Genomic DNA, 25,988 nt, shown 5'->3' with positions numbered 1-25,988 from the left:
ATAAAATTTTCCATTTTGAAAAATAAATTGTTTTCTGAATTTTAGGGCTGAACTGTGCATTCTAAATATTCTCTTAACATAGCTATTTATGGAATAATGTAGGATATGTTATATTAGGTGATCTAGTAAACTAATGAAAAAGTGCTGTTTTGATTAAATAATTGATTTTTGAAACCCTTAATTTTTTTTCTTAAAGTTACATGAATAATTATATGAGTAGTGTCTTATCAGTCATATAACTGGCAGGATTACAACAGGGATTTTCTCTTATAGGATAAATAATTTGTTTTCCTTCACTTATCAGACTCCTGAAATCAACAGGCTTTTATTAATTAGTTTGGTCTCTCTCCTCTGTCAAATGTAAGAAATTGACTCATTGGATTATACAATTGGGTAGAAAGAAGGCTTTCCTTTCCTGAAGACAATTCTAAGCAGAACAGAGATGTGTTTATTGCAAATATTTGTAAAGGATTTTATGAAAAAGATGCTGATAATACTGGGATAGAGACTAACCCACTAGGCACTGCACTTGAAATGCAATCCTGCAGACCGTCATAGTTAGTCATAACAAAATCACTTTTGAACCAACAAGTACTGAAGTTACAGATGGAGTATGAAAGCAGTTCTCTAGGATGCCTTGTGTCCTGGCGCCTCAACACATCAATGCCACTCTTTGGTCAGACACAGCATTGCACAGATTCTGCTCAGACAGGCAGGGCAATCAGCCTGCCCTTCTTGTCTCAATCTCTATAGTCCTATTCCGGGGGCAGGGATGTTAATTTCTGTCCCACTGGAGTGTACAGACATCCCCTATGTTTGGTAGGGATTATCTGGTCCTTGTCCTCTAGGAACCTGGAACCCCCTTTGGCTCTTATATCTCTGTTAAGAGGTAGGTAGGGGGACCCAGGCCACCCACTCCTCTTGGTTCCAGCTCAGGTCTCTTAACCCAGGCAGGCAGGATCAGTTCTCATCAATTCTCCTGCTGTACCCTGAGCTCCTTCCTACCTCCCTCAGTTCTGTAGGCTTCTGCAGCCTGTGGCTCAGGTCATCCCTTCTTTGGGTTGTTGTCACTCTGGGGCCACGTCTCAACTAGCTTGCTGGCAGAACCTCCTTTCTCTGGACTGCTGGCTCCTCTGGCAGCTGCCCCACTCCTCTGCTTCTCAGCTCTTTTATTCTCCCAGCTGTGAGGCTGCCATACAGAACTAGCTGGCAGTTCCTGCATTAATTCCTCGGTTGCCGGTCCACCTGGGGTCTATACAGCCCATGGCAGGCCTATATTCCTAATGATGTAATAATATTTCTTGGTTAAACTGATCGCTGAAACTTCCCCTGTGGTATGTGACTGCAATATACCAGCACTGTACACTGGTCAGCTATGCCAAAATCATGTATTAAGTTTTCCAGTCCTGCAATCTGTGCTCTAGGTCCCCAGTTCAGTAAATCATCCCTATTCAGCAAACCACTAACCATGTTCTTAAAGTTAAACATCTGTATAACTCTTATTGACTTTAATGGGACTGAAGTACATGCTTGAAGTTTAGCACATGCTTAAGTGCTTTGATGAATAGGAATGGATTTAAGCATGTGCTTACAAGTTTGGCTAAATTGGAGCCCAGGAACCAGGCATGTAAATGCTGACTTCAGTGGGAGTTGAAGGTGCTCAGTACCTCCCAAAGGCACTCAGCATCTTCCAGGATCAGGCCCCAAGTGTTCTAAGAATAGATGTTTGCATGTAATGCAACTCTATACACTGGCATGGTCTGGCTTGTCAAAACCCCAGCTGAACTGAGTTACTCAAGTCCTGCATGTTCTTTCCCACAGTTCTGTTGTCTCTTTCGTGAAAGGGTAAATGGTGTTCAATCCAATAAACATACGACAGTTCTGCTCAGCATTGTACCCCTCTCTGTCACAATTCTGCACTCTTTTTCATGCAATCCTTAATGTGCATGTTAAGAAACACACCCGAATGTTTTTCGCTAAGGTAAGTAAAGGGTGAGCTTTATTCCTGCAGATTCATGGACCCAGTCTTGATTTAGGGCTGGATTGTGGGTTCTTCAGGCACGGCTTCACGAGAGTGGAATGGTGATCAACGAGCTGCTTTCCATCCCTTATGCAACTACACAAGCGCATCCATAGCAGGTTCGCAGAAGCCCCTTGGAAGCAGGGAGGAGGTGATACCCTGGCTGACCAGAGGAAGCAGTTTCCTCCTTCTGCCCATGTGGCAGGAGCAGCACCAGGAAGGCTTGTTTTCACTGAGGCAGTCTCCCCAGCACCTCTCGTGAGGCAATGTCATCATGTGCACTCAAGCCATCGAGCCCTGTGAAAATGCAGCTGTGACTCCACTAAGAGGCTATTGACATCATGAACCTTAGAACAAAATCCTGAGCGCAGGAAGACTCTGTTGATCTTCAGACAGATTAGAGGGGAACTGTAAGACTTCGTCAAAATACTGGTAGTTCATTAACAGTTCTCTAAAGCCAGCAATTATGTTACCAATTTAAGAAAATTATTGATTTCATCCATCCAGTTATTTATCTACACATTACATGTGTGTTATGTGAAAAGACACCTATATGTTATATAGTATAATATATCAGTTATATAGAAAAGGGCTAAAGAACTGAAGACATGGCATTAAATGTAATTCATTGGCTTTAAAGTCAATGGCATTACAGAAAGGATTAAATTGGCTCATTGTTCTACACTTGGTAAAATGGAATTGCTCCTGTAACTCTTCTATCTAGTAGAAAGAAAAATCTTTCAGAATGCCATAAAAGAGGAAACATTGACTTGTGTGGATTACCACTAGGAAGAACATTAAGACCATATGCTCTAAAGCAACCACTGGAATATAGCGAAGCCTAGCTGTCCCTTTTTCAAGGCACTGGTAGGCTGATAGCCCTGGTGAAACTGAACCTAGAAAAGTGCATGCAGCTCTGGGCATCTCACTTGTCTGAAAGTTGCTTACAAATTGAAGGGACTGCAGAGATAAGGAACAAAAGTGATTTAGGGATAAATAGGCGGGGGGGGGAATCAGTCTAGAGGTTTATGCACAAAAATGCAACTGCAATTAACACTTCTGAATCCTCATTTGTATATGCAGTTGCTCAACTTGTATATACAAATATGAGCGCACAATTGTTGTTTCATTCTTGTTGGTCTACTAGTGTTTGAAGGAACTGTTTTGGATGCTCTAATTAGAAGTGATGGGATGAAATTGAGCAAAGAGAAAGCAAGTCAGAGTATTAGGAAAACTTTCCTAACAGTGAAGACTACTGATCTACAAATCTCCCTAGGGAAGGGGTAGAAGCTTGGTCACTTGGGTAAATTAAAACTAAACTGGATAAAGCACTCAAGAATATAGTGGACAGATCAGTTTGGGGGAACAGTCCTGTTTTGACACAGGGGTGAACAAGATAACCAAAAGGTTAAACATATTTAGCTGGCGGGGGCCGAGAGGAGTTGGTGAGAAATTAAGTCTCATTATGTTAGCACTGGGTTAGAGTGTTGCTGGGTTCTGTGTGGCAATGAAGGGAAGAGGAAGTGAGCCCCACCCCTATCCCTGTGGCAGTGCAGAAGCTATCCAGATCTTGGATTCTGTCATGGACTGGGGAGAGCAGGGGCTGAATGCCTATACACCCCTCTGAGAAAATATGAGTTAGGAAGGTGGTGAAGAGAGATTGGAAGTAGGCACAGCCATGCTCCTTACATGCTGGGCAGTGGAGCTGGACATAAGGTGAGGGAGTGTGCTGTATCCGGTAATGGGCTGACAAAGCACACTGCCCACTTTTGTGTGACACCCCATTAACAGGAAGAAAAGCCCTGCCTTCCAGAAAGTGTATGGAGGGCAACAAAGATAACCCTGAAGAATTGAGGTTACAAGGTAAAACTGAGGAAGCTGAAGTTATTTCTCACAGGTGACATTCTTTGAGATAGCTTAGCAAGGGATTCCAGATGTATGAGATACTTATGTTTTATGCCAGCAAGGGATTACAGCTGAGTGAAGAAGGGTTCAAGAGAAACCTAGATTTGTTTTTTGAAAGGGAAGTGTTTTAAATGTAATGCTGAAAAGCAGGAAGGGTAGAGTACTGTTAACGCCAACTTATTAGGGTAGATTATTACCCACCATAAAATGGACATGTTAAGCTAGGAGATTCTTTCCTCTTTCTAAAATTTCTTAGGGTGTTTGGAATAACTTTGTTTGTCTCCATCATCCTTTGTGCCCCCTTTTTTTTATATTGAACTTTGTAGTGTGGGAAGCACAATAAAAATTTATTATGGGGCCGTTAATGAGAGAATCAGGCCTTTCCAAAAAATGAAGAATTGAAATCATTCTGCTAATTAGATTTAAAGGTTCATTAACAATTTCTGTGACACTGAAATATATGGTGACCTATTCTTATCTTACATGATCCCTGCTGTAATATATAGATGATTATGACATTCAATCTTCTGCATATTTTATGGCTTAATAAATCATCATCTCCTAATTAGGGATGTCTGAAACTGAAGAAGAAAAAAAACTTATAATGTTGTGATCCCCAATGCCCATGTCTGTTCTGGTCCGGGGGAAATTCATAAATAAGCTTTGTGAAGGGAATTAACTGGGTGGGGAATTAACTCCCAAACTCTGGGCAGGCTGAACAGCCTATCAGATAGAAGAGTGTCAGTTGACCCTCCAAAACAAAAGAAAAGGAGTACTAGTGGCACCTTAGAGGCACCTCTGTGATCTCTATGTAGAGACTCTGGAACATGGCTCCTGTGTAAGTGTGGGGTCTCGTCCCCTACAATTTCTCCACATTAGCCTATTTAATGGAGACACCCTCCATGGCACAAAGGGTACGAAGAAGCTTCCCTCTGCAGTTCCACCCAGGGTTTAAATGGTGTGGAGGGCCTTATGTGGACTCTCTGCACCAGAGTGACTCACTGTAAATGTCTAATAGCAAAAGGTAGCATTTATTGCAATTCTCTATCGAAATGGAATCCTCCCAGGGTATGTGCATGCTGGTTATTGTCACATAAATGTTCTAAACACACTGAAGTAAGATATGTGTCTTTGTGTGGTGTTATATTTGCTGCTGCTAGAAGGTTAGCAGGTATTTTGTTAATGTTAGGGGAGGATTAGTTATCATAATTCTATGCCTCTCCCTGACATGCAAATATTTCTACCTTTTACATTTCAAATAATGTATCTGCACAAAGCCTTCCTCATGCAACGAAGTCCAAGGCCAACACCTGGTTTTCTTTGGTTTATTTGTGGAATGCTCCAAGGAGAAATTGTACAGGTCTGAAAATGAAACCAAGCAATCAAAGCTGGAGCTGTTGGCAGGAAGGCCCCAATCCTGCAATCTGATCTGAGTATGAGTGGACTCCTATGTCCATATGGAGCCCCGTTTACTTCAGTTGGACTCTGTGCTGGTATACGATGTAAATACATTGATTTAAACGGAGTTATTCCTCAATCAAGCCCACCAATTTTTCGAATCCTTATGTATGAGGTAATCAAAAAAGAAACGGCAATCAGAGCGTTAAAATTGATCTTAATTTCTATGTTGGGAAGAAAGCTACTTTTCTCTAGATGATGGAAAACACAACCTCTGCCCGCTTCCTCTGCATGGTTAGAGGAATAAGTACTCTGCCATGCATTTAGTGGAGAAACTATCCCGGTTAGGAATAACTTCATACTGTATGGCACCAAATGAAAACCCTAGTCTCCAGTATCCTCAAATCTCTCCCTAAAAACACCATCATGTACGTGTTACCTCTGGGAGCCTTATCTGTGGAGCAGGGCCTGGAAAACTATCTCCTAGGGAGAGCTCGCTGAAGAACAATAATTCCATTTCATGACAGTATTTGAGATTTGGAAATTTGTTTTCAGTACACTGGAACAAAACCAAAACTTTAGAATGTTTTTGTGAAACAAAATTGTATCAAAATGTCCATTTTTGGATCAAAAAGGTTGATTCCTTCCTCTCTGGAAGTGACCATTTTGCACCCCAGAAACTTACTGGCAAAAGCTTTGTCAGAATTGCTAGGATGCTGCCAAGTGTTTCAGCTTTGACAAAGCATCATTTATCAGCCAAAAAAGCATTGAGGAGAAAATGTTTTGAACAGCTCCACCCCTATGGTTTTCATTACAGTGCCAACTTTGGTCCTCATTACAATTAATGGATGTAATCAGAGCTATAACCCCCTGCACTGCTCCCAAGCATGTGACAGGAAATTCTGTGACTCCCACAAACCTACAAATTTGACTATTGGAGCACGAGGTGACCTCTGCCCCCATGCAGAAGTGCTGGTGGGTGGCGGGGGAAGGGAAGGAGATTGACCGCCTCTAAAATCAGCAGATCTACATGGATCTGAAGGATGTGCAGAAGCCAAGGATATTCTGGAGGCCCTGGGCCTCCACACTGGCTCCCAGCCTCCCGCTGACTCCTTCCGGGCCCCTGGGCCATGTTGCCAGTCATTACTCTAGCTGCCATTTTTCCTTGAGTCCTTCTTGGGCAGAGTGGAATGGGGCAGCGGGTAAGTTGACACTTAGCACTATCTTACCCTCCAAACTCCTGCAGGCTTGGAGGAGAGGAGATGACGTGGAGGCAGTACTCTTCTTCTGTCACCCATGCCCAGACACGGCTGCTTTTTATCCCTGGAACCCTAGGAGGAGACCCTATAGCCCTTAATTAATCTCAAGACCACAGATTAAGTGAAAGCCTTTTAGGGCCTAAACTTGCAGTCCTTGAGGATCCCTAAGGTTTTGGGGTTTGCAAGAAATGCAGGCTCAGACCCTAGGCCATGCATTCCTCCGTGAGCTAACTCAGCAAATAATCTAGCTGGATTTCATACCCTTCTTAAATCTGAGTTTGCATTATGTGGAACAAAGAAGGATATTTACTTACATACTCTTAAATCATTGTAATGGCTGAGAGCCTGGGATTGATCTCACTTTATATTAGTGTAATTCCACTGAAATCAATGGAACAAACGTGGTGTGAAGCCAATGTGAATGAGCTTAGAACAATCCATAGGTGTTTATCTTTAGCGTCTCTTTTCTTTATCCTTCTACTATTTGGTTGAATAAGGGGAAATACCATTAACCTGGTTTTTTTCACTGTAACTTTTTATTTTTGTATTTAGAACCCAGTGATTTTCAGATCAAAAGTTTTACATTTAAACACGTGTAACTGAAAAAAGGAATCTGGCCCAAAGTTACAGTATAAGGTGCAACTGCAAAGCTATATGGACAAATACGGTGCAAAATACTGTTCTCAGTTTGCATCATATACGTAACAATTTGCTTTGGAGTGTGCACAAATATACACCTGGGACCAGATCTACAGGACCAGGCATTTGATGTCAACTTCAGCTTAGCGGGGGTTCGGGGGGAACAACACACACCTGATCCTGAGGTGACAGTCCAGTCCCAAGAAGCAATTTATAGAAACCATAGGGCTGCTCTAAGTTGTGCCAAATGCCAGGGTCCCCAGGGGATTGTTCTGGCACATGGGAATTGATGCACCACAAAGGTGTTTTGGGCATCCCCACTTTCCTTGGCCTATACGATGCTCCCTACAGTACATAAGCAAACACCTTAGCTAAACACTTAAAGCAGTGTTCAGTCTGCTTTTCATTGCCAGAACAGCACAAAGCAGACATAATGGAACCAAGGAAGTGGCTCTAAGTCTTGGACTTTCATTGGGTTTGCAAAGTTATATAAAAATGGAATATAATGGGTGACATCCAGGATTTTTACCTATGAAGGATCCATTTACAAGGTCTCCTCTCTCTTACACCAGACTCAAACCAACATCATTGACTTGAAGGGAGTTACTCCACATCTAGTGCAAATGAGATCAGCATTTGGCTCGAGAAAGCTGTGCCAGTAAATATATAACATTAAATTTAACCCTGGTGTAAGCAAGTGCATCTTAATAGAGCTACACCAGGGCTGAATTTGACCCATAAAGTTGTAGGTTAGCTATAGCAGTGTCCTAAATGGTGGGATGGAATAGAAGTGATGCAGAGTCAAAGGTATGTCATAATATTGTACAGAATACAAAGGGTCTTCTAACTGAAGCATACACTAGATGTCTGAATATTCATTGGCTCAAGGGGCCAGACTGTGATTTCAGTGTAAACCTGGAGTAACTCCATTAATGTAACGATGGAGGTATTCCAAATTTATGTTGGTGAAAATGAGAACTGACTCCGACTGCTTGTGCTGATATTATTGTCTTGGATTTGCTCCTGTTGGATTTTTACTTTTCCAGACACACCATCTTTATTCACCTAAAGATATACAGCAATTTTATACCTGGGTTTACTATTCCATCATAAACACAAATAGAGGGGCAGAGTGTGTGGAATGCTCGCCCTGTAGCAACACTGCTTGGTAATGGCATGTTGCTGAATCAGAAAGAAGTTAACGTCAGGTTGAATTGTATTACATGGACAAGGTGGCCAGTTGGGTGTGCTAACTGACATCCAAAAATCCCCGAGTCTGTTCTGATTCTGAACAACACTTCTATTCTAAATAGGATTATGCCGCTGGGACTATGACATTTCTGGAATCGTTTCTATTATACTTTAAAATAAATAAATAAAGCACCCAAACCTGCAAGTTTTGTGTAATGAACTAAGGGTTAGAGGACTCAAATAACTCAGTTTCATCAAGCAATATTGTAAAAGGCATACTACTGGATATTTTGTGGGAAACTATAGTTCACAGGGTAGTTTGATCCCTGGAAACTGGGATTCTGCATTGTTATCTGTGGTTTTGCAGCTGTTTTGTGGAAGGGGCAATAACTGTAATTTAAGACCATTTAATAATATAACTATCAGCTCTCAGGGATTATATTACATACTGTGGCCTTGACAACACACTTGACTTTGGAATACATTTTAGTCACTTTAAGTAGCAATATTCCTGCCCCTTAGCATGAAAACTCAATGATGTTAAGGCTCATTTCATTATTTTGAGACTGATAGTAAGATTTGATTAATTGTTTACTGTTCCAGTTCTATGAAATATTGTTAGATTACATAGTGACCAGAGGGAATTATTATTTTAAACAACCTTGTTTGTAAGAATTTGCTGGGTTCCTGGTTTTCTATTGATTATGTATCCATTGCCGCATGGCCTTTTTGGATAGTCATTATTATTTTATGGATTATTTTTCTCTCTGATTGCTGTGGGGCCAAATTCTTAGCCCAGCTGCTCTGCTGTATAGAGCCTGCAGGACCATCTAGTCTCTGCAGACATGGGAGCAAACACAGATCCTGAAAGGGACCTTCCCTGCAGACATCCATGTAGCAGCTTTGAGGCCACTTAACCCTTTGTCCTTCCCAACGGTGGACACCCCAAATTTGACTGTTCACATTGCCACATATGGCACTGATGTCTTTGAGGATGAGGCCTGGGGAGGCACTGAGCATGTGCAGCGCCCCTGCTGATGCCCTCGGCTTAAAGCAGTCACTTGGAGGGAAATCTAGAGGGGGAGCATGACCTGTCTTCTCTTTCCACCCTCTTCTCCTACATGGGGAGGTTAATACAGCGCTAAAGCCAAGAAAATTCCACCATGGGGAGAGACAGGAGTGGGAAACTCACTACTTCTCCCACACATGGGGCAGTTGTGGTTTTTTCCCCTCACCCATCCCATGTGTGAAGCCACCTCCCCTCATCCTAGCACTGGTCAGCTCAGTGCACAGCCAGTTTATGCAAGTGCCTAGGGCATATGCATCCCTTATTGCCAAAGAAGCTGGACTCAGGGTTTGGTTCATGCTGATAAATCAATGGTAAACTCAGCCTATCCCCCATGTTCAGCAGCAAGCATAGATCTGATATTTATTCTACTGCATGTATGGCATTTAAATATCACTGTCTTCATGTATGTTATCACATTGTTATTAAATTATAGTAGGAACAGTGTCAGTTACTGATGTTTGGATTTACAGAGACTTGCTATTTCTGTTAGAGCAATATAAACAGAGAAATCACTGCCAGAGTGTTATAGAGCCTGATTCTGAGCTCAGTCACACTGGATTTCGCAGTAAAATTTACACTGAGATAAGTGAAAGCCAGAAAGACACAGTGATTTATAGATCTTGCTTTAGAATATCATACATTTCAATATCAAGCATTCAGTGTATCCCTTCATGTAACAACAGTATATCCCTTTTTATTACCAGTGAGAGTATAACAGAAATGAAGCCAGGTAGCTACAAATCCCTTGCTAGGGTATTCTTTCTGTCCTGGTTTAATTAAGAAAAGAAGTTTAACAAACTGGATAAAATAGAAACACATACATGCTCTGAGGTGAGGGCAACCAGCCTGGGAATAGCTGCCATTCCTTTCTCTTTGACTTCTGGGAACATCTTGAAACGTGCAATCAACATAGCATACATGTTAGATATGGCACCACCTGGAGTCCACAGTAATACACTGTTATTTTTTCTATGCATTATTAACATCATTTTAATACAAACACTCTTGTTACAGTTTTTCCAACTCAAGTTCATAGGCAAGGGAGCATGAATGGTTCTTGCTCATTGTTCCTCTAATTGGGGGGCATAGACCAAATGGATCTATTAACACCCCTCCCACGCCCCAAGGTAAGGACGCATGTGAAAAGTTAAGCTGGCCAAAATGGGGTCATGGGTTTCTGCCCTCTCCCCATTCCTGGGTGCCACTTCCCCCCATTTTCCAAACATATCCATCTCTTTCCTAAGAACAGTTGCACATGCTGCTAATTTGTATTCTTATGTGATGCTCTGATCCCATATGTGAGAAGGCAAAGGGCCTCTTTCAACGTGTAAAACACCACCGGAAAAGTTGCCAAGTGGCACATGAGAGAGACATACTCTCTGCCCTCAAAGACTCCAGCATCTGTCCCAAATCCAGTGTCCTGGATATACCACCAGGTCAAAGCATTAGGGCAACCAGAAAAAAAGAAAAGAAAAGAAAAGAACATCAGTCCAACAATAGTTTTTTTTATTTTAAAATCTATTCACAACCCTGCCCTCTGAAAGGATTTTTTTTCCCCACAGTGGTGTTGGGGGATGGGGAGGGATTAAATTTCTCTAACAATATTCTATCAAAATCATTTTCATACATTGATTAAAAATATCAGTTTCAAGTGTCAGATTGATACACCTTGTCTAGAGCTGAACTATGTTTTGATCTACATAATTCAGTTGCTAATGCTTAGATTAAACAATTTAGACACAAGAAACACAGTAAAAGGTGCTCTTTGGTTTCTTTTCTTTTTAAAAGCTCGGTAAAATGGACCTGTAGTTCAGCAAGATATATATATATATAGCCTGGATATAGCCCAACAACCCATTGTTACTATGGGATATAATGCACCCCGGCTGCAGGTTTTACAATAGTTCTGTATCTGTTTAATTGTTATATTTTAGGTTTAAAAATGGTGGGGCAGATTGTAAGCAAGTGTAAATCAGGGTAACTCCATTGACTTCAATGGAGTTACATCACATTACACCAGCTGGGGCTTCGTCTGGTAAATTTCACATTGTTTTGACTTTTACTTTTTGTTACAGTGAACAAGGAGTTATGTATACTATTCCACTGTATGCCAAGAATTGTGCTTGTATCTCCCTTTCTAACTGATACTCTAGTTCAGGGTTTTTCTTTAAATTAAGACTAATCTTCAGTCTTTATAAGACGTGCATTTCATTCTGATCTCACTTGCACTGGTGTAAATTAAGATTAGCTCCACTGAAGTCAATGGAGTTGCACCGGTATCAAACTGGTGTGAGAGCAGAAGCAGGCTTGTAAATGGTTTATTCTTTACAACGCATTGTGAGGTATGTAGGTATTTTAATGCTCATTGTTACAAACGAAGAAATTGAAGCAGGGAAGGCCAAATTTACATGCCTAAAGTATTCAGTTGCCTCACTGTAGAATTATATGCCTAAATTAAGGCAGCTGAGTCTTAGAAATTTGGTCTAAATAACTTGTCTAAGGCAACAAATGGAATTAGTGTCAACACCAAGTTAAGAATGTAGGAGTTCCTACATCAACGGACTGTTTCTATCACTCCCTTTATTGTTTAGCCATTTAGAATTACATTTATTAATGGGCCTCAGCCTAGGCTCTCATTTTTGCAGACACATTTTTATGCCCATAATTAATTGTGGGTGCCAAAGACACCTGCAAAAGTACAGCTCAAAATCAGGTCTGTATATGGTCAATTGCAGAGAATGGATGGAGTTAGAGACTTTTCTTCACAGCAGTGAGAGCTTTATATAAAACTATTCTTTCATTTGGAGATGCAGGGATTAGAACTAAATGGGGATGGTACAGTACCCTGACATAGAGGAAAAAGACAAAGATGGTTTTGACTATTGCCGAAACAAGCGGATCTGGCACAATAGCTACTGCTTCTTAAGAAGTGTGAAGTACAGTATAAACAAGTAATCTGCTCTGATCAGAAATCATATATGAATGATACAAGACTACATTCCAGATGACCAGTGTGTATATGTGCATTCCATAAAACCAGGGATTGTGGAGCCCCTACCCAAAACTCCTCCTTTTCCCCTGAAGCTAGTTTCTCCTCTGCACAGGGAAGGAAGATTCCTATTTTGAACATAGGAGGACTATACATAGGGGTGCTGCCTTGTTTTTGTGGCTAAACGGCATATTTCCAGAATTTGACCCATTTGGTGAAATCCTGGCCCCACTGAAATCAATGGCAACACTTCCACTGACTTCAATGGGGCCAGGATTTCTCCAGTTGGGTGTATGTTTTGTGGGTCACTCCACCTCATATAACCACCTACCAGACTTCATAACTGAAACAGGCCCTCTACCTAATTGTGCTACTCTTTTAATCTAGTAATAAGGATATGCCTAATTACCATCCACATCGGTATTGCCTTGTCCATTGGCTTGTACTGTCCAAGCAGTATTGTTATTAATCCTCTTTTCTGTACTAGGCTTTTTTACACTCCAACAGGGCTGCTCCATCATGTAGTTTGAACAAGAAAGTCTTTAGAATCTATAAAGTTGTTTTATTAGTTGTGATTAAAAGCTTGGTGGGAAATGGTTTTCCTACCCCACAAGAATTTTCGAGATTTCAAAATTTTTTCCATCCTGAATCATGGGAAAAAAAAAGTGAAATCTTAAAACATTTTGAGACCAGATCATCAGAAAAAAAAAATTAGATCAGGTCAACTGAAATTTTTCTTTTCAGTTTTGACCTTTTACATTTTAAAATCTTTTTTGATGTAAATTAACAAAAATTTTAAAACAAAACATTGTTTCACACTGAAAAATGAAACTTTTTGTTTTGAAAGTGTTGAAGTGTCTTGTTTTGACAATTACAAAACTTTTTTTCCAATTATTTCTCAAATCAGGAAATTCATCAATACTGATCCTTTCCCACAAGCAGTTTTGGTTTTGACTACTCAATGTTTTCTGATGCAAAAATATATCATCAGAAAATTCCTGGCCAGCTCTAATTGTGAATGCAGACACTGTACACACAGGCTCAATAACTCCCTAATCAGAGACAGCATTTTTCTTTGTGCCACCTCCTGATTAGTAGTGCTGTGCAGAGAACAATTAGCTAAAAGGCAAACCCAACCATCCAGTACATCTCAGGTGTAGAAGAAGGGATTGTATGCAAAGCAGAAACAATGAGCACCCCACAAATGAAACCTAGAGTAGCAGAATACAGCTAGTTAGTAGGACATACTGTTAACTAGTATGGCACCATGACATGGTGAAATCCTCTGACCTAGAGGAAGCTTTTAGAGGCAATGAGACAAATTCCGATGTGATATAAACAATGGTGTAAGTTGCACATTGAGTGTAAAGTTGGTCAGAAAATAGACGTGAGTGGGTTTAAGTGGTACCTGGTTGCAGATTCCCTTTGCTTCATCTTATCTTTCCTTGTCTTAGAGGAGGCAGCATTGTCTAATGGCCTTCTGTTCTCAACTTTACGACAGACCTGCTATATGACTTTGGGCAAGTTACTTCACCACTCTGTGCCTCCGTTTCCCCTCTCATTCTTTGTCTGTCTTTTCTATTTAGATTGTAAGATCTTTGGGGCAGGGACTTGTCTCTCACTGTATGTTTGCACAGTGCCCCATACAACAAGGCCATGAGCTTGATTGGAGCCTCCAGGCACTACCATGATACAAACAATAAATAAAAATAATAATACCCTCTTGTTGATTGCTAATCCACCTCATTTGCCACTTGCTGAATGTTACACTTGCTTTGCTAACCCACCGAATGTCAAATCAGTGCAAGCTACACAACTTTAACACTTATACTCATTCTCTGACCACCTTAACATCCAACATGTAAATTACACTACAGTTGATTTGGTCCAGAGTCTTCCACGGGAATTGAACCAACATAGTCCAGGCTGAATTCGACCCATAGTCTACAAATAGCTATAGAGCCATGTATAATATTGACTTTCAGCAAGGCACAATCCAGTCCTCCCTCCTTATGTCAGGAGAAGGAAAGTGACGATAGTGTAATCAAGGAATTGCTCCTATCTGTACACTATTGCTGAACGCACTGCAGTTTACAGTCTCTCACTTTGCCTACTTAACCCTCTTCTGGTTTTCACATTCTGTATGTGAAGTGCTTTGGCTGTGAGCAGGCATAGTAATACCCACGAACAGCAGCAGGTTCCTGTGCATTATGGAACAAAACTCCCCCTGCTTCAGTAGGAATTAGGTCAGATTCATATAGTGCTATTTAAATGCTCATTAATAATAAGTAATATAAATTTCCCGCTCTCACTATGTTTGAAATTCACTCCTGTGCAAAGGGCCGGAACAAGGCCCAAGAGCCTACTTAAGCCCTCTTGAGTGGCATGCGAGGTGGGCTTTGCACTGGTCCTCTGCACAGGAATGAACTTCACACTCAGTGTACATGGGGGGGCTCAGAAATACCTGTGATGATTAGCTGTGCAGTCTACTCATCGGGTGATAGTCAAAACATCTTTTCCCCCCCACCCCGTGAGGCCACTAAACCTTTCTTTCCAGACCAGATTCCTCCCCCAGAGGTCATGCTGTTGTTGTGAAATTGACAAAGGTAATCTATAGAGTGCTAAGTCTTTGTCCCTTTTCTGGATAGTTTCTGTAGCTTTGGGAGATAAATACATACGTAATTTTAAATAATAAAGTTTCAGAGTAAAATGGGAAGTGAAGAAGAGTGTAATGCAAAAGATTAAATGGCATGCTGAAAATATGAGACATCTCAGGGAAATAGTGCTTGGCACTGACAATGATTCCTCTATAATTAATCATACTCATTTCTTGACTTATTGATTTGCCTCGAAGCAGCTAGGGCTCTGATCTTGCAAGTGCTTGCACACTTGAATAACTACTCACATGAGCAGTCCCCTGGAATTCAATAGGACAACTCACCTGTGTAAAATTATTCGTATACATAAGGATTTGCAGGATCTTGGCCAGGCTTTGTATTTACTGATAGGGATGCTACATTTTCCTGCTCACTTAAATTTCTACTGTAATGATGGAGGGCATCAGAGTGTTTCTCTGTCTCATTAGTAATACTATATTATTTTATTTTATGTAATACATAAGGAAGTAGGACCATAGCAGAACTGCAGGGCAAATGTCTCTTCCGATTATGTTTTCCATGTACCACTATTGCTGTTCATAATGCAGCATAAATTTGCTTGAAGGGAGTATTCAACAGTGACAGACATTAAAATCCCTAATAATCACATCCCTGAATTTCATAAATATGCAGTACTTTTATCCAACAGAGGACAGCGGTTGTTATTAGTGAGTGACCTCTTGAAACTGTGGATTTCACTGTATTGACTCTTTAGCTAGATTAGTTATGAGGTCTGTCACAGTATAGTCTGAAACACAAAGAAAGCTTGAAATGTCATATACCAGGTGAAAATATCCCATCGCCACAGCCCCCTGGCCAGCCAATCATTTCTCTCATTTTCCTTAGCGTGACATATTCCAAAAGTACAAACACTGGAGCAATTTCATAGGTGAACCTGAAATGCAGTAATGGCCATATTTTATTCTTTTTATTTAAAACATTAATTTACTACTTAAAATATCTACACAATTGTTTCCATTGTCAAACCCTGCATCCATATTATGTATATATACTGTATCAGCATACAGTGCAGAGAACTATATTTTGCAGTATATTTGATTACTTTCTTTCTGCCTTGAAGTTTAACTGTTTAGAACCCCACACCCGTGAGGTGCGGAGGACTCTGCTCCCATTGACTTCAGCAGGAGTGGAGCTTGCTCAGCTTCCTGCAGGACAGGGGCTCACATTATTATCATGCGTTCAAGAGCTATTGACCAGAACAAGGCCTTTCACTTCACATGCAAATAAAGTCAATGGGACACAGTGCACAAAGAAAATCATGAGCATACCACACTTTGTGGGCCTGGAGCCTTAGAAATAAACTTTGGGGCTGACCCTGCAGCCCTTCGCCACTTGGCTCGTCCCACTGAAACCAATGGCACTAACCCACCGGAGTCCGGATTGCAAGGTCGGGTTCTTTGGTAAGCAAGTCTATTTATATAACAACAGCTGTTTATGTTTCCATTTCACATTTTACTTATTTATGTTTGCAAAATACAAAACTATTTCCCCTTTCATTTGCAGGAATTTTATCAGAGCTGTCATTTTATTTACGTGATGAATTTTTTTTATGGGCGACAACATACAAAACAGTTTTAAAATAACATGCTGGCTGTATTAAAATTTAAAAGGCAGACAAATGATTTTCCTGCTAGTTTCACATAAAAGGCTTTCTTTTACCTACAGCTACAGCAAATACTGCGGAATCTAATTTTAAAATTAGCCTAGATAATAATAGTGGCAAATTCAGCTACTTACATATTAGTATTTGCTGTTGATGTCAGCCAGTCTGCAGCTAATCCAACCATGTCCAATCCAGTTGAAAGTTGATTGAAATATCTAGGATGCCCTGCATAAAATGGAAAAAATGTATCAGAAGTCTGAGGAAGCAGAATGAAATTGCTCAATACTGATTGGTGTATTTATCTCAGGATTTTTACACAATGGACAAGCATCATCAATGTGTGAAACACAACAACAGCTCTTTTGTAATGGGGAGATTATTTTCCCCTTTCTTATTTCAAAATAAGTAAAACAGGAACAATGAAGTAGAGCTAGGAATTATAAATTCTATCATTTTCTATTGCTCTTGCCATTTGTATTGAAAATTAGCATGATGCTGCTGCACTCAAATAGCTGTTTGCCCCTGCATGTGTGTCACATGTTGTCACTGACTGCTTTTGCTTGGGCTACGTTTGAAAGGCATGCATAGCACACCATCTGAGGCGCTTGCCACTGCTTATAACAACATCAGTGATGAATGGCTAATGATTATAAAAGACAGGGCAAAACGAGAAAATGGAACACTTTGCTGACTGCTTTGAACATGACTCAGAGGCTGATGATTGTGCAAATATGGCATGGACTGTGGTAATACTGGGCATTTCTTTGCTGTCAGAATACAATTATAAATAACAGAGCTTCCTAGTAATTGTGATTTTAAATAAACCTGACAAAAGGGAACATTGCTGCTATGTCGGAATGATGCATGAAAATATATTCAATGGGATGAGTAGTCCATTTACAAGATTTCTCTCGCCGACTTCTGGATTTTTCTAACCTCCTGTCAGATATTTTATTTCAAAAATATGCCCAGAGCTATTAAAACTGGGAATACAAATAACTCATAGAGCTCACTTGACTAGTCATGTCCTGCCCTCCTGTTTAGAATTACATGGCTTTGCTACCAGCAAGAATTTTGAAAGATTAACAATTACGTAAATATCATCTCATTCAAAGGAAAGCGTTCCTGCTTAGAAAACACCTGTCCTAACCCAACTGGCAGACTGGTACTGACCACATGGGAAACATAAAATACAGCAGGGTGATTGAGGAAATGCAAACAAAAAACAAGAGAAAACTTATCTCCTAGTCTCTCGTGGTCTGTTATCAGGCACATACACATGGCTAAAAGAATTGTGCTGAGAATTACCCACATGCCCCCCCAGCTCACAGCACACAAAGGCTGAATATTGGGCTTTGTGGCTGGAAGTAAGCGTGGATTAGTAGTTGGAAACAAAATCCAATTCCTCCCATCCCATAATCCAGGGACATAGCAGCCCACACCTTCTATGCAAGGATTGCTGACCCTTGGTACATGACCATGATCCATTGGTACAGATCCATGACCCCTTTCTCTGGTCAATCATCAATGCTTCCCTCTATCTTTGCAGCTGGCACAGAGCCTATCCCCCTAATGCTCAGGGGGCTTCGGAACTCCCCATTATGGCTTCAGTCACACAAGGATACCACAGATATTCAGCAATGTGGGAGGACCTTGCTCAGGCTCTCCGCCAACAAGTGAATTCCCGCCTCAGTGAAGATGTGCTATTCTGTGGTAGCTTTCAACATTAAGGGTCAAATCATGTCCTCCCTCAGGAAAACTCACAGAAAGTCTGGGAAACCCATGGGGGTCCAGCTGGGAGTCTATGGGGAAATCCTGCGGAATAACAGAGTTCTGATGCATTTCTGCAGAGACCAGTGTCTCCTGCCAATCTCTATCTCCAGTCTCCCATAGCAGCATGGCTCCCTGAGGAACCATGTGCTCAACCTTTTCCTCGTCCACAGCTGGACCAAACAACCCCTGCCCTTTGTCGATGTCTGATAGTGTGGAACAGGATCTTCTGTAAGTTGCACTGACAGAACTTATTTAGTTATTTCACTTATTTAGGGACCTGGGGAAATTCCCACAGGTTGTCAGGGGGTGATGCTGCAGAGACAGGATCTTCCAGAGCTCTACCGGGTGCTGGCTCACCCACACTCCCTTCAAAACCACAGAGTCCTGCATGCATACGGCCTTCTCACAGGGATATCCTGGGGGGCAGGGAGAATGATGCGTTCACTTACCATCGCTTCAGCAAAATTTGGGCCCTGCTCTCCGCCTATAACAGGAGAGGAGATAATCTGACTCTAATTATAGACGCTTAGATTTCTCCATTATTGGGACTGCTTAAAGTCCGAGAGAGACTGTAAAGTTCTTTCACCCTATTGGATGGCTGAAATAAACTCTACCCTCATTTAAACCTGTGTAACCCACGGGACCAAAAAGCAGATCTTGCTTGAGGAATTAGGAAAAAGCGGTAGAATAGTGCTCTCCTACCTCAGTGCACGGCTATCAACATTGTTTTGCAACTAACTGAAGGAGGAGGGGACTAAAAGCAATCCAAATCTGAGGTGGGTTCAAGGGGAAACAGGAGAATACCACTGTCTGCTAGATTTATTAATTTAAAAATAGATAATTTGGACATATTTCTCTGTCACCCAACGCACTCTACAGACACTAATCAAGCTGCAAGGCACACCTGTGAAATAGCGAAGTCCCAGTACTATCCTAATCTTACAGATGGACAAACTGATGTAAGTGATGTGCCCATGGTAACACAGTGAGCCACAGTCAAAGCCAGCAACATAACCCCAGAGCACTGACATCCCCAGCTGGCAGCTCTTTCCCCTTTGCATTCTCTGTTATTTATTTACAGTTTTCTGTTGCCCTCTAATACTAACTGTATTTTCAATAGCTACACACAGAGACACACAAAAGCCATTGGTATTCATTCAGCTTTGTCAATCAACCTGCTCTGGCCACCTTCATGAACCTTCTGTATTTCCTACCTGCTAACTAGCAAACAGCACTGACCAAAAGCAATGCTGGACAAACACTAGTGACTAGTCCTTAGTCTGTTCACTGTCTGGAATTTCCACGACTTTTAAAACTCCAGCAAACTCCGGAAATGAATTGCAACGCTGCATACACCAGTGTTCCCAGAAGCTGAATTTTAACTGAACAAACATAAGAATTCGGACCAGAAGCACCTGTACCGAGGCACTTACCCAGGCAAGAAGCAGGGGGAAATACCACGTGACATATCTAACCAATCGCAATTAAGCAATACACAGTGAGTTTTTAATATTGATAATCAACCCATAGAGTAAACAACGGGAGAAGAGCCAAATCCGCTTTCCCACGAATAAAGCCTGGGAAAGCTGAGCTGGCCGCAGGATAGCAGGCTCCACTGATCGATTCAATAGTTTATTACCGATTGTTTCCTCGGATCCATTACCAAGCACGTCGACTCCGCTTAGAGAAAGAGCCCAAGGCGGCTTCAGGGCATTGGATTCTACATTGACCCCGCAGCTCGGAACAGGTGTTTTTAAGCCTCTCTGCCAAGCGGCGGCTGCTAAAATACACGGCTCCCCCGCTTAGCAAGTCAGAGAAGCCCACCGCCGGGAGCCTGGCCTGGCCTGCCAAGCGGCCGGGGCTGAGCAGGGAGGCGGCCGGGCGTTCCCACCGCGGAAGATGGGCTCTCCAGCGGAGCAAATGAGCTCTGAGGCTCGGGTGGGAAGCGCAGGGACCCGGTTCCGCGGGCGAGCCGAGCCGAGCCGAGCCGCAGCCCAGCGGCCAGGCCTTCGCTCCTACGGGCCGAGCGGAAAGCAGCGAAGCGCCTGCCCTGCTCCGGTCCCCGGGGCGCTCCCCACAGGGCGCTTCGTGCCGAGGCTGGGCGGGTGCCGCTGCCTTTGTTTGTTGCGCCCGGAGATGGACGCGGGAGACTCTTTCGCCGGGGCGCTGCTGGGCCACGCCAGAGGCGTGACAAAAGGCTCCAGCAAGTTACTGTTTCCAAGCCCCGCCGCGCCTCCTGCAGTGGCCTAGTCCTGCACGTGGCCGCCAGACTCGCTGGGTTTTACCGCCTGGGGTCACGGCACAGCGCCCCTTTCCCCGGCGACTGCCGCCATTTCGGCGCGCGACTGCAAGGCCATCGCACGCGGACCAGGGCTTTGGTGCAAGCGTAGCGCCAGCCTGAGATTCGTGCGCAGTAGCTCCTGGGGTACCAAGTAGCCTACCAAGAGCAGCGAAATGACCATGGTTTGAAGAGGCCGGCTAGCACGACTAGTCAAACGAGCCAGGTAATAACGATACCGGCATGGACACGTGAAACGTGCAAACGACAGCTCGCTGCCAGTTCCATGCGGCTGCTCTGGCGTGCCGGACATTTTGGAAGAATCCAGAGGGTACGACACTCCTGATGAGAGATACTGAGTGGAGCTGGAGAGCCCTGGGCCAATACATCATTATTTCTTTCGGGCACCATTTAAAACCTAATCACACACAAAGTGTGTCTGGAGTTGCATTCCCTTGCTCCAGTTTTCTTGTAAAACCAGGGTCCCAGCTTGACCACTTGCTGGTGAAACTAAAAGAAGCCCGAGCAAACAGCTTTAATTTTAATTTTTAAAAAAATGCTTTAACTTTTAAAATGGTCACTGCAGTCATTTGAACTTTTAAAATATCATTTAAAGTATCGTTCTTCTGTATATTTTAATTACAAACGGGAAAATGTCCCCACATTTATATGGCACAACAGAAACAGTAACATTATTTGGAAGGATTTGTGTGTGCACGCTTTGCAGTAATTTTATTGCGTCGATATGCACGGAAGCGTAATGCAAATTGCACCTATGTATCAGCAGAGTGAGCCTGACAAACCCTGTCCTAAAGTGTTTGATCTAATCCAGTTAAAATATTTGTTCCCTATGCCATAGTGAGACATCGGACCAGGAGTTCCACCAAATGTAATGACTTCAATTATTTCCTATGTATGTCGCCCGGCTCTTTTTAGGGAAGCTTTGGTAACATCAGAATCAAATAGTAAAAACACGGGGCCGACCCTGTCCCTTTGAAGTCAATGGGAGTTTTGCCAAAGACTCCAATGGATCAGGTTCGGGTCTATTCCACCCCATTCGATTTGTTAAAAGGCAACAAGCCCGTGTTTCCCGCAGAGTCTGAACAGCCGATATGCACATCACATTATCGTCTCCTTCAGATTTTGGACCCACATTTTGAAAGGATTTATGCTATTTAAAAAATATTTCCCCAGCGATTCAAATGCCCAGTGGGAGCTTCCTGAACCCTTGTTTTCGCCACAAACGGCTCTCTTAAATAACAGTATAAGAGAGGCTAAAGGCAGCTCTCTGTTTTCGGTTTATTCCGTGGGAATTTAATTAAATGGGTCCATATACGAATTTTCTGAATTCCGTTTAGCATCACTGAGATTATCATTTCCATGCGGCAGGTTGCCTAAGTGGAGATAATAACGACATGAGCAGGGGCAAATGGTGCTGTCTCTGAACAGATCAGAATTAATTGGCATATTTTTTGGTCATGACAATAACAAAAATAGCCATTAAACAAGCTCCTATTTCTCATGCTTAGAACCCAGTGGGAAAACCATGTTTTCTGCGTTCCACTGCGCCAGATTCTCCTATTGTTACACCGAGCCCAGGAGTGGGCAGCCAGATCGCGTTCTCCGGGAACCGGGACTGTTCATTCTCCGCGTCCAGCTTTTTTAGACACTGGAGATGCGGAACTCAAAGCCAGGGCTATCTGATGCGAAGGGCTATCTCGATCCACTGGGCATACAGGAGAGTTAGTGGCCTTTTGTATAAATAACATCGCCCTCAGCACACAGCTGTCTGCTCAGAACTTCCATTTAATGTGGTTCTTATGGCAATTTTAGTGGACAAATTAATTAATTGCTTCTTTTCTCCTCACCCCACCGGTCAACGGTAACACTTTCTTCTTAGAAGTGCTCGCTTGGGGGAGTAGCAATAAATCTCTGCTTCAGGGGCCCTATCCTGCATGCCTTATGAACTGAGAACTCAGGGAGTGGATTCTGCCACGTCGGTGTAAATTCGGATTTACATTTGTTTAGCTCCGAATTCATACCGTTGTAACCGAGCGCTGAATTTGGTCCCCATTAGCGGTTTAGGATGGAAGAGCGTAAAGAATGGATGAGGGGGGCCCAAAATGTGCTCGGTGTAAAAAGTAAGTGCTAAAAGAGCTACAAAGGTGGGAGAATGCTATTTCGTAGCGACTGATACATACAGGTTCCCCCTTTGACAGGGACATGCATTTGACTAAGGAAAATGTATATTGTTGTACTTAAACTATAACACTGTACATTTCACGTAGGAAAATATTAATAGCTCCAATAAATCATAGAATCATAGAATATCAGGGTTGGAAGGGACCCCAGAAGGTCATCTAGTCCAACCCCCTGCTCAAAGCAGGACCAATTCCCAGTTAAATCATCCCAGCCAGGGCTTTCTTAGTTTTCTTTCTTTCTTTTATCGACTGTTATGTATTTACAAATTACAATAGCTGCTTAAAGCCACACAAGGAAATATGCTATCTCAGCTTCACTGACTTTCCAAGGATCAGCAAGTGATATTTAAAAAAAAATAGTAAAAAAAAAATCACAGACTAGTATCTGAGCATGCCTGTTACCTGTTTTGATTGCATATTTTAGAGTTGTTCTGCAGTTCAACAAAATTTCTTCCAAGGTCTGTGGTTGGTCTGCCAGTTCCCAGTTATATTCCTGAAGAAGCTCATTTGGATAATGGAAATCGATAACCTTTGTTGATCTATCAAAACTTTTCACCACATACTGAAGCAAAATATCCATAACATCTTGTAGGAAAGACAGAGTTGTTATTTCCCCATTGCACGCTGGCAGAAGATCTGGGGGGGGGGAATACATGAAATGTTAGCTCCAGTTTATTGTTTAATGTATAGATTTTTGACACAATCTCGCCCGCACTGATTTTAGGTCTTTTCTATTGACTTCAATGAGCGGAGGATCGGGTTTTTGATTTGGTAAGCAATCCGATGGGGTCTTATTTCAAAAATATTTTTTCTAGGAGATATGGTCAAGCTCTAAATTTGTTGTTAACTAGAAATTTGTGTAGAAAAATGCATTTTCTGACCAACTTTAAAAACATTGAAAAAAGAAAGGAAAAGGAATAATGAAAAGAGTTTCAGGGGAAAATAGGTAAATACTGCAAATGATACACGTGGAAGACCCAGAAGTGCATCACAATAAAATAGCTTTTTTGTGTCTGGTCAAATGGGAGGGTTGCAATACCTTAGTGATGTTTGAGTGCCTTTCCGTGAAATAACACGTTATGCTCTGATTTATTCAGATGTTTATTTATTCATAGATATTTGTATCTTTATTTAAACTGAATTGTGCGGGCCCGTGCCGCACAGAGCGCTAAGGGAAATCCCTATTTCTTCTGACTGTATCTTTGTAGCCCTGTAGCCATTAAATATGTAGGAGATTGTCAAGGCTGCTTGTTGTCCATGGGCCAGGAGAAGGGAACCTGCGGAGCTGGTGGTTCGAATGGGACCGTTTCTACCCAGCACATCCCCCTTGGGGCTTGGGGTATTTACTGGAGCAGAAAGACCGAGCTGTCCATTCATTAATTTGGCAAGAATGGCCGGAATTTAAAAATCGTGCTCGCCTGTCATGGCATCGTGTTTCTCAACAAAAGCTGCCTTCATTCTTCCTCGGGCAGCGCAGCTGAGAGGCCAAGCCAGTCCGAATAGCTCACTGGTGTGTGAGAAAAGTTTGTCATCTTTAGATCACCCCGCAGTCCGGAGTGGAACAGGGAAACCCTTCTTCACAGCAAGCCCAGGCAGGCCCGATGGCTGGCACTTAGAACTAGCTCCGAAGAGCAATACTGGGTTTATATGGAGATATATATCTGGTATATTTAATCCCAGTGTCCGTGCTATCCAAATAACCCCGTCCCAAACCTTCCTTCCTAGAGTAGCCCTGAGAATCCAACCGCTATCATTTAGCTCGTCTGTGGGTCTCCACCCCTTGTGTGTACGAGCAAGGTCTGCCCCTAGGGTTACGGTGGACTGTGAAAGCCCGAGCAGCTGGGAAGTCGGAGGCTTTCCATACCTACTTTCAAGCACACGCACGCGGTATCGTTACCTGTTGAGTGTAAAAATGCATAATTAATATCCGCTCTCTGGCAGCTACAGGGCTTGTCGGTGCAGGTACAGGCCGGTGCCTTCTCCGCGGAGTCCAGATCCTCCTTCGCCCCGGTTTCCGTGGGCTTTTCTCCATCCCCATACAGCAAAGCTAACGATGACACAAAAGACGCAGCCTAAATACATCGGCCGTGAAAACCCAGGGCCTGGACTGCAGCCCCCGCCGCGGTCCGCTCACCCTCTCGGCCAGCACAAAGGAACCTGAGAATCCCGCAGAGTCCCTCAGGGGGCTGCGAGTTCTTTCTTGCTTCTTGACCATTTCCCTGCAATTTCCTACCACTGGTTTCCCCCGCTTACCGCAGAGTTTGGTTCCAATTCCTCCTGTAAACTTCTGGGCAGCCTGACACCACGCTTTTGCTGGAAGAGAAAAAGGGCTGTGTGTATTATCTGGGGTGTATCTTTAGGATCATCTCGGAAACGGCGTGGCTCAAGTGCCCTGGTGGCTCCAGGCTGGATGCCTGGGTGGGAACTGTCCCTCCTGTCTAACTTTCAGAACTCGAAGAGCAAACACTTTCCGGGTGACACAGAATATGACTTTCTTAATATCCCCCAAGACAGCACAACCCTTCCCCTCCCTCTCCCCTTCCTCTCTCGCCCCAAAGAGATCCCCCCGCCCAGCCAGGTAGAAGGCCCCCTGGAGTAGACTCAGGTTTATGTCGGCGTCGCTCCTTCCTGCCCTGGAGAATCCTGCGGCACCTTGGTCCAGTTCTAGCTGCAGCAAAGGCTTTACAATAAAGCTGCCCTGCAACCCAGCCCTGGGTCCCGAGTCCCTTGCGAAGTCCGAGGGCAGCTGGGATGGCTGCGTTTCCCTTTGCCAGCGCTGCCCTGGGTGGTATTTGGAGTACCCCATGGTGGTTATTTGTTGCCTCATCCGCATCCACTTGCGCGCTCTGTTGCTGGTCAGGACGGACCGGGACGAACCGGCCCAGCTGGTCTCCAGCCCGCTTGGCTGCAGGCAGGGAATGGGACGCGGGGCGCTGGTAGCGCTGCAGCCCATCCCGGGAAGCGGCCGGGAACTTTCCTGCGGCC

The 25,988-nt window shown here is 43.0% G+C and overlaps 1 protein-coding gene across 4 annotated transcripts in view; it reads right to left on the bottom strand.

Annotated features, from left to right (window-relative positions):
- The window catches only part of GAD2 (glutamate decarboxylase 2), a 56,234-nt gene that overhangs the window by 28,724 nt on the left and 1,522 nt on the right, over positions 1-25,988 (bottom strand). The window contains exons 2-7 of one of the 4 annotated variants that reach the window (XM_073334284.2): positions 25,257-25,316; positions 24,901-25,050; positions 23,406-23,639; positions 16,886-16,976; positions 15,910-16,022; positions 10,303-10,418 (exon numbers count right to left, since the gene is read on the bottom strand). In XM_073334284.2, coding sequence (XP_073190385.1) covers positions 10,303-10,418; positions 15,910-16,022; positions 16,886-16,976; positions 23,406-23,639; positions 24,901-25,050; positions 25,257-25,316 — 764 coding nt within the window. Of the gene's footprint in view, positions 1-10,302; positions 10,419-15,909; positions 16,023-16,885; positions 16,977-20,163; positions 20,283-23,405; positions 23,640-24,900; positions 25,051-25,256; positions 25,317-25,988 lie in introns of those variants that run through there. The other 3 variants (XM_073334285.2, XM_073334287.2, XM_073334286.1) reach the window with 3 other exon arrangements.

Source organism: Lepidochelys kempii, chromosome 2 (genome assembly GCF_965140285.1).
Source record: "Lepidochelys kempii isolate rLepKem1 chromosome 2, rLepKem1.hap1, whole genome shotgun sequence".
In the NCBI taxonomy this organism is placed as follows: Eukaryota; Metazoa; Chordata; order Testudines; family Cheloniidae; genus Lepidochelys; species Lepidochelys kempii.
The sequence above is the reverse complement of the archived record's forward strand: the minus strand, read 5'-3'. Positions and strand labels throughout refer to the sequence as shown.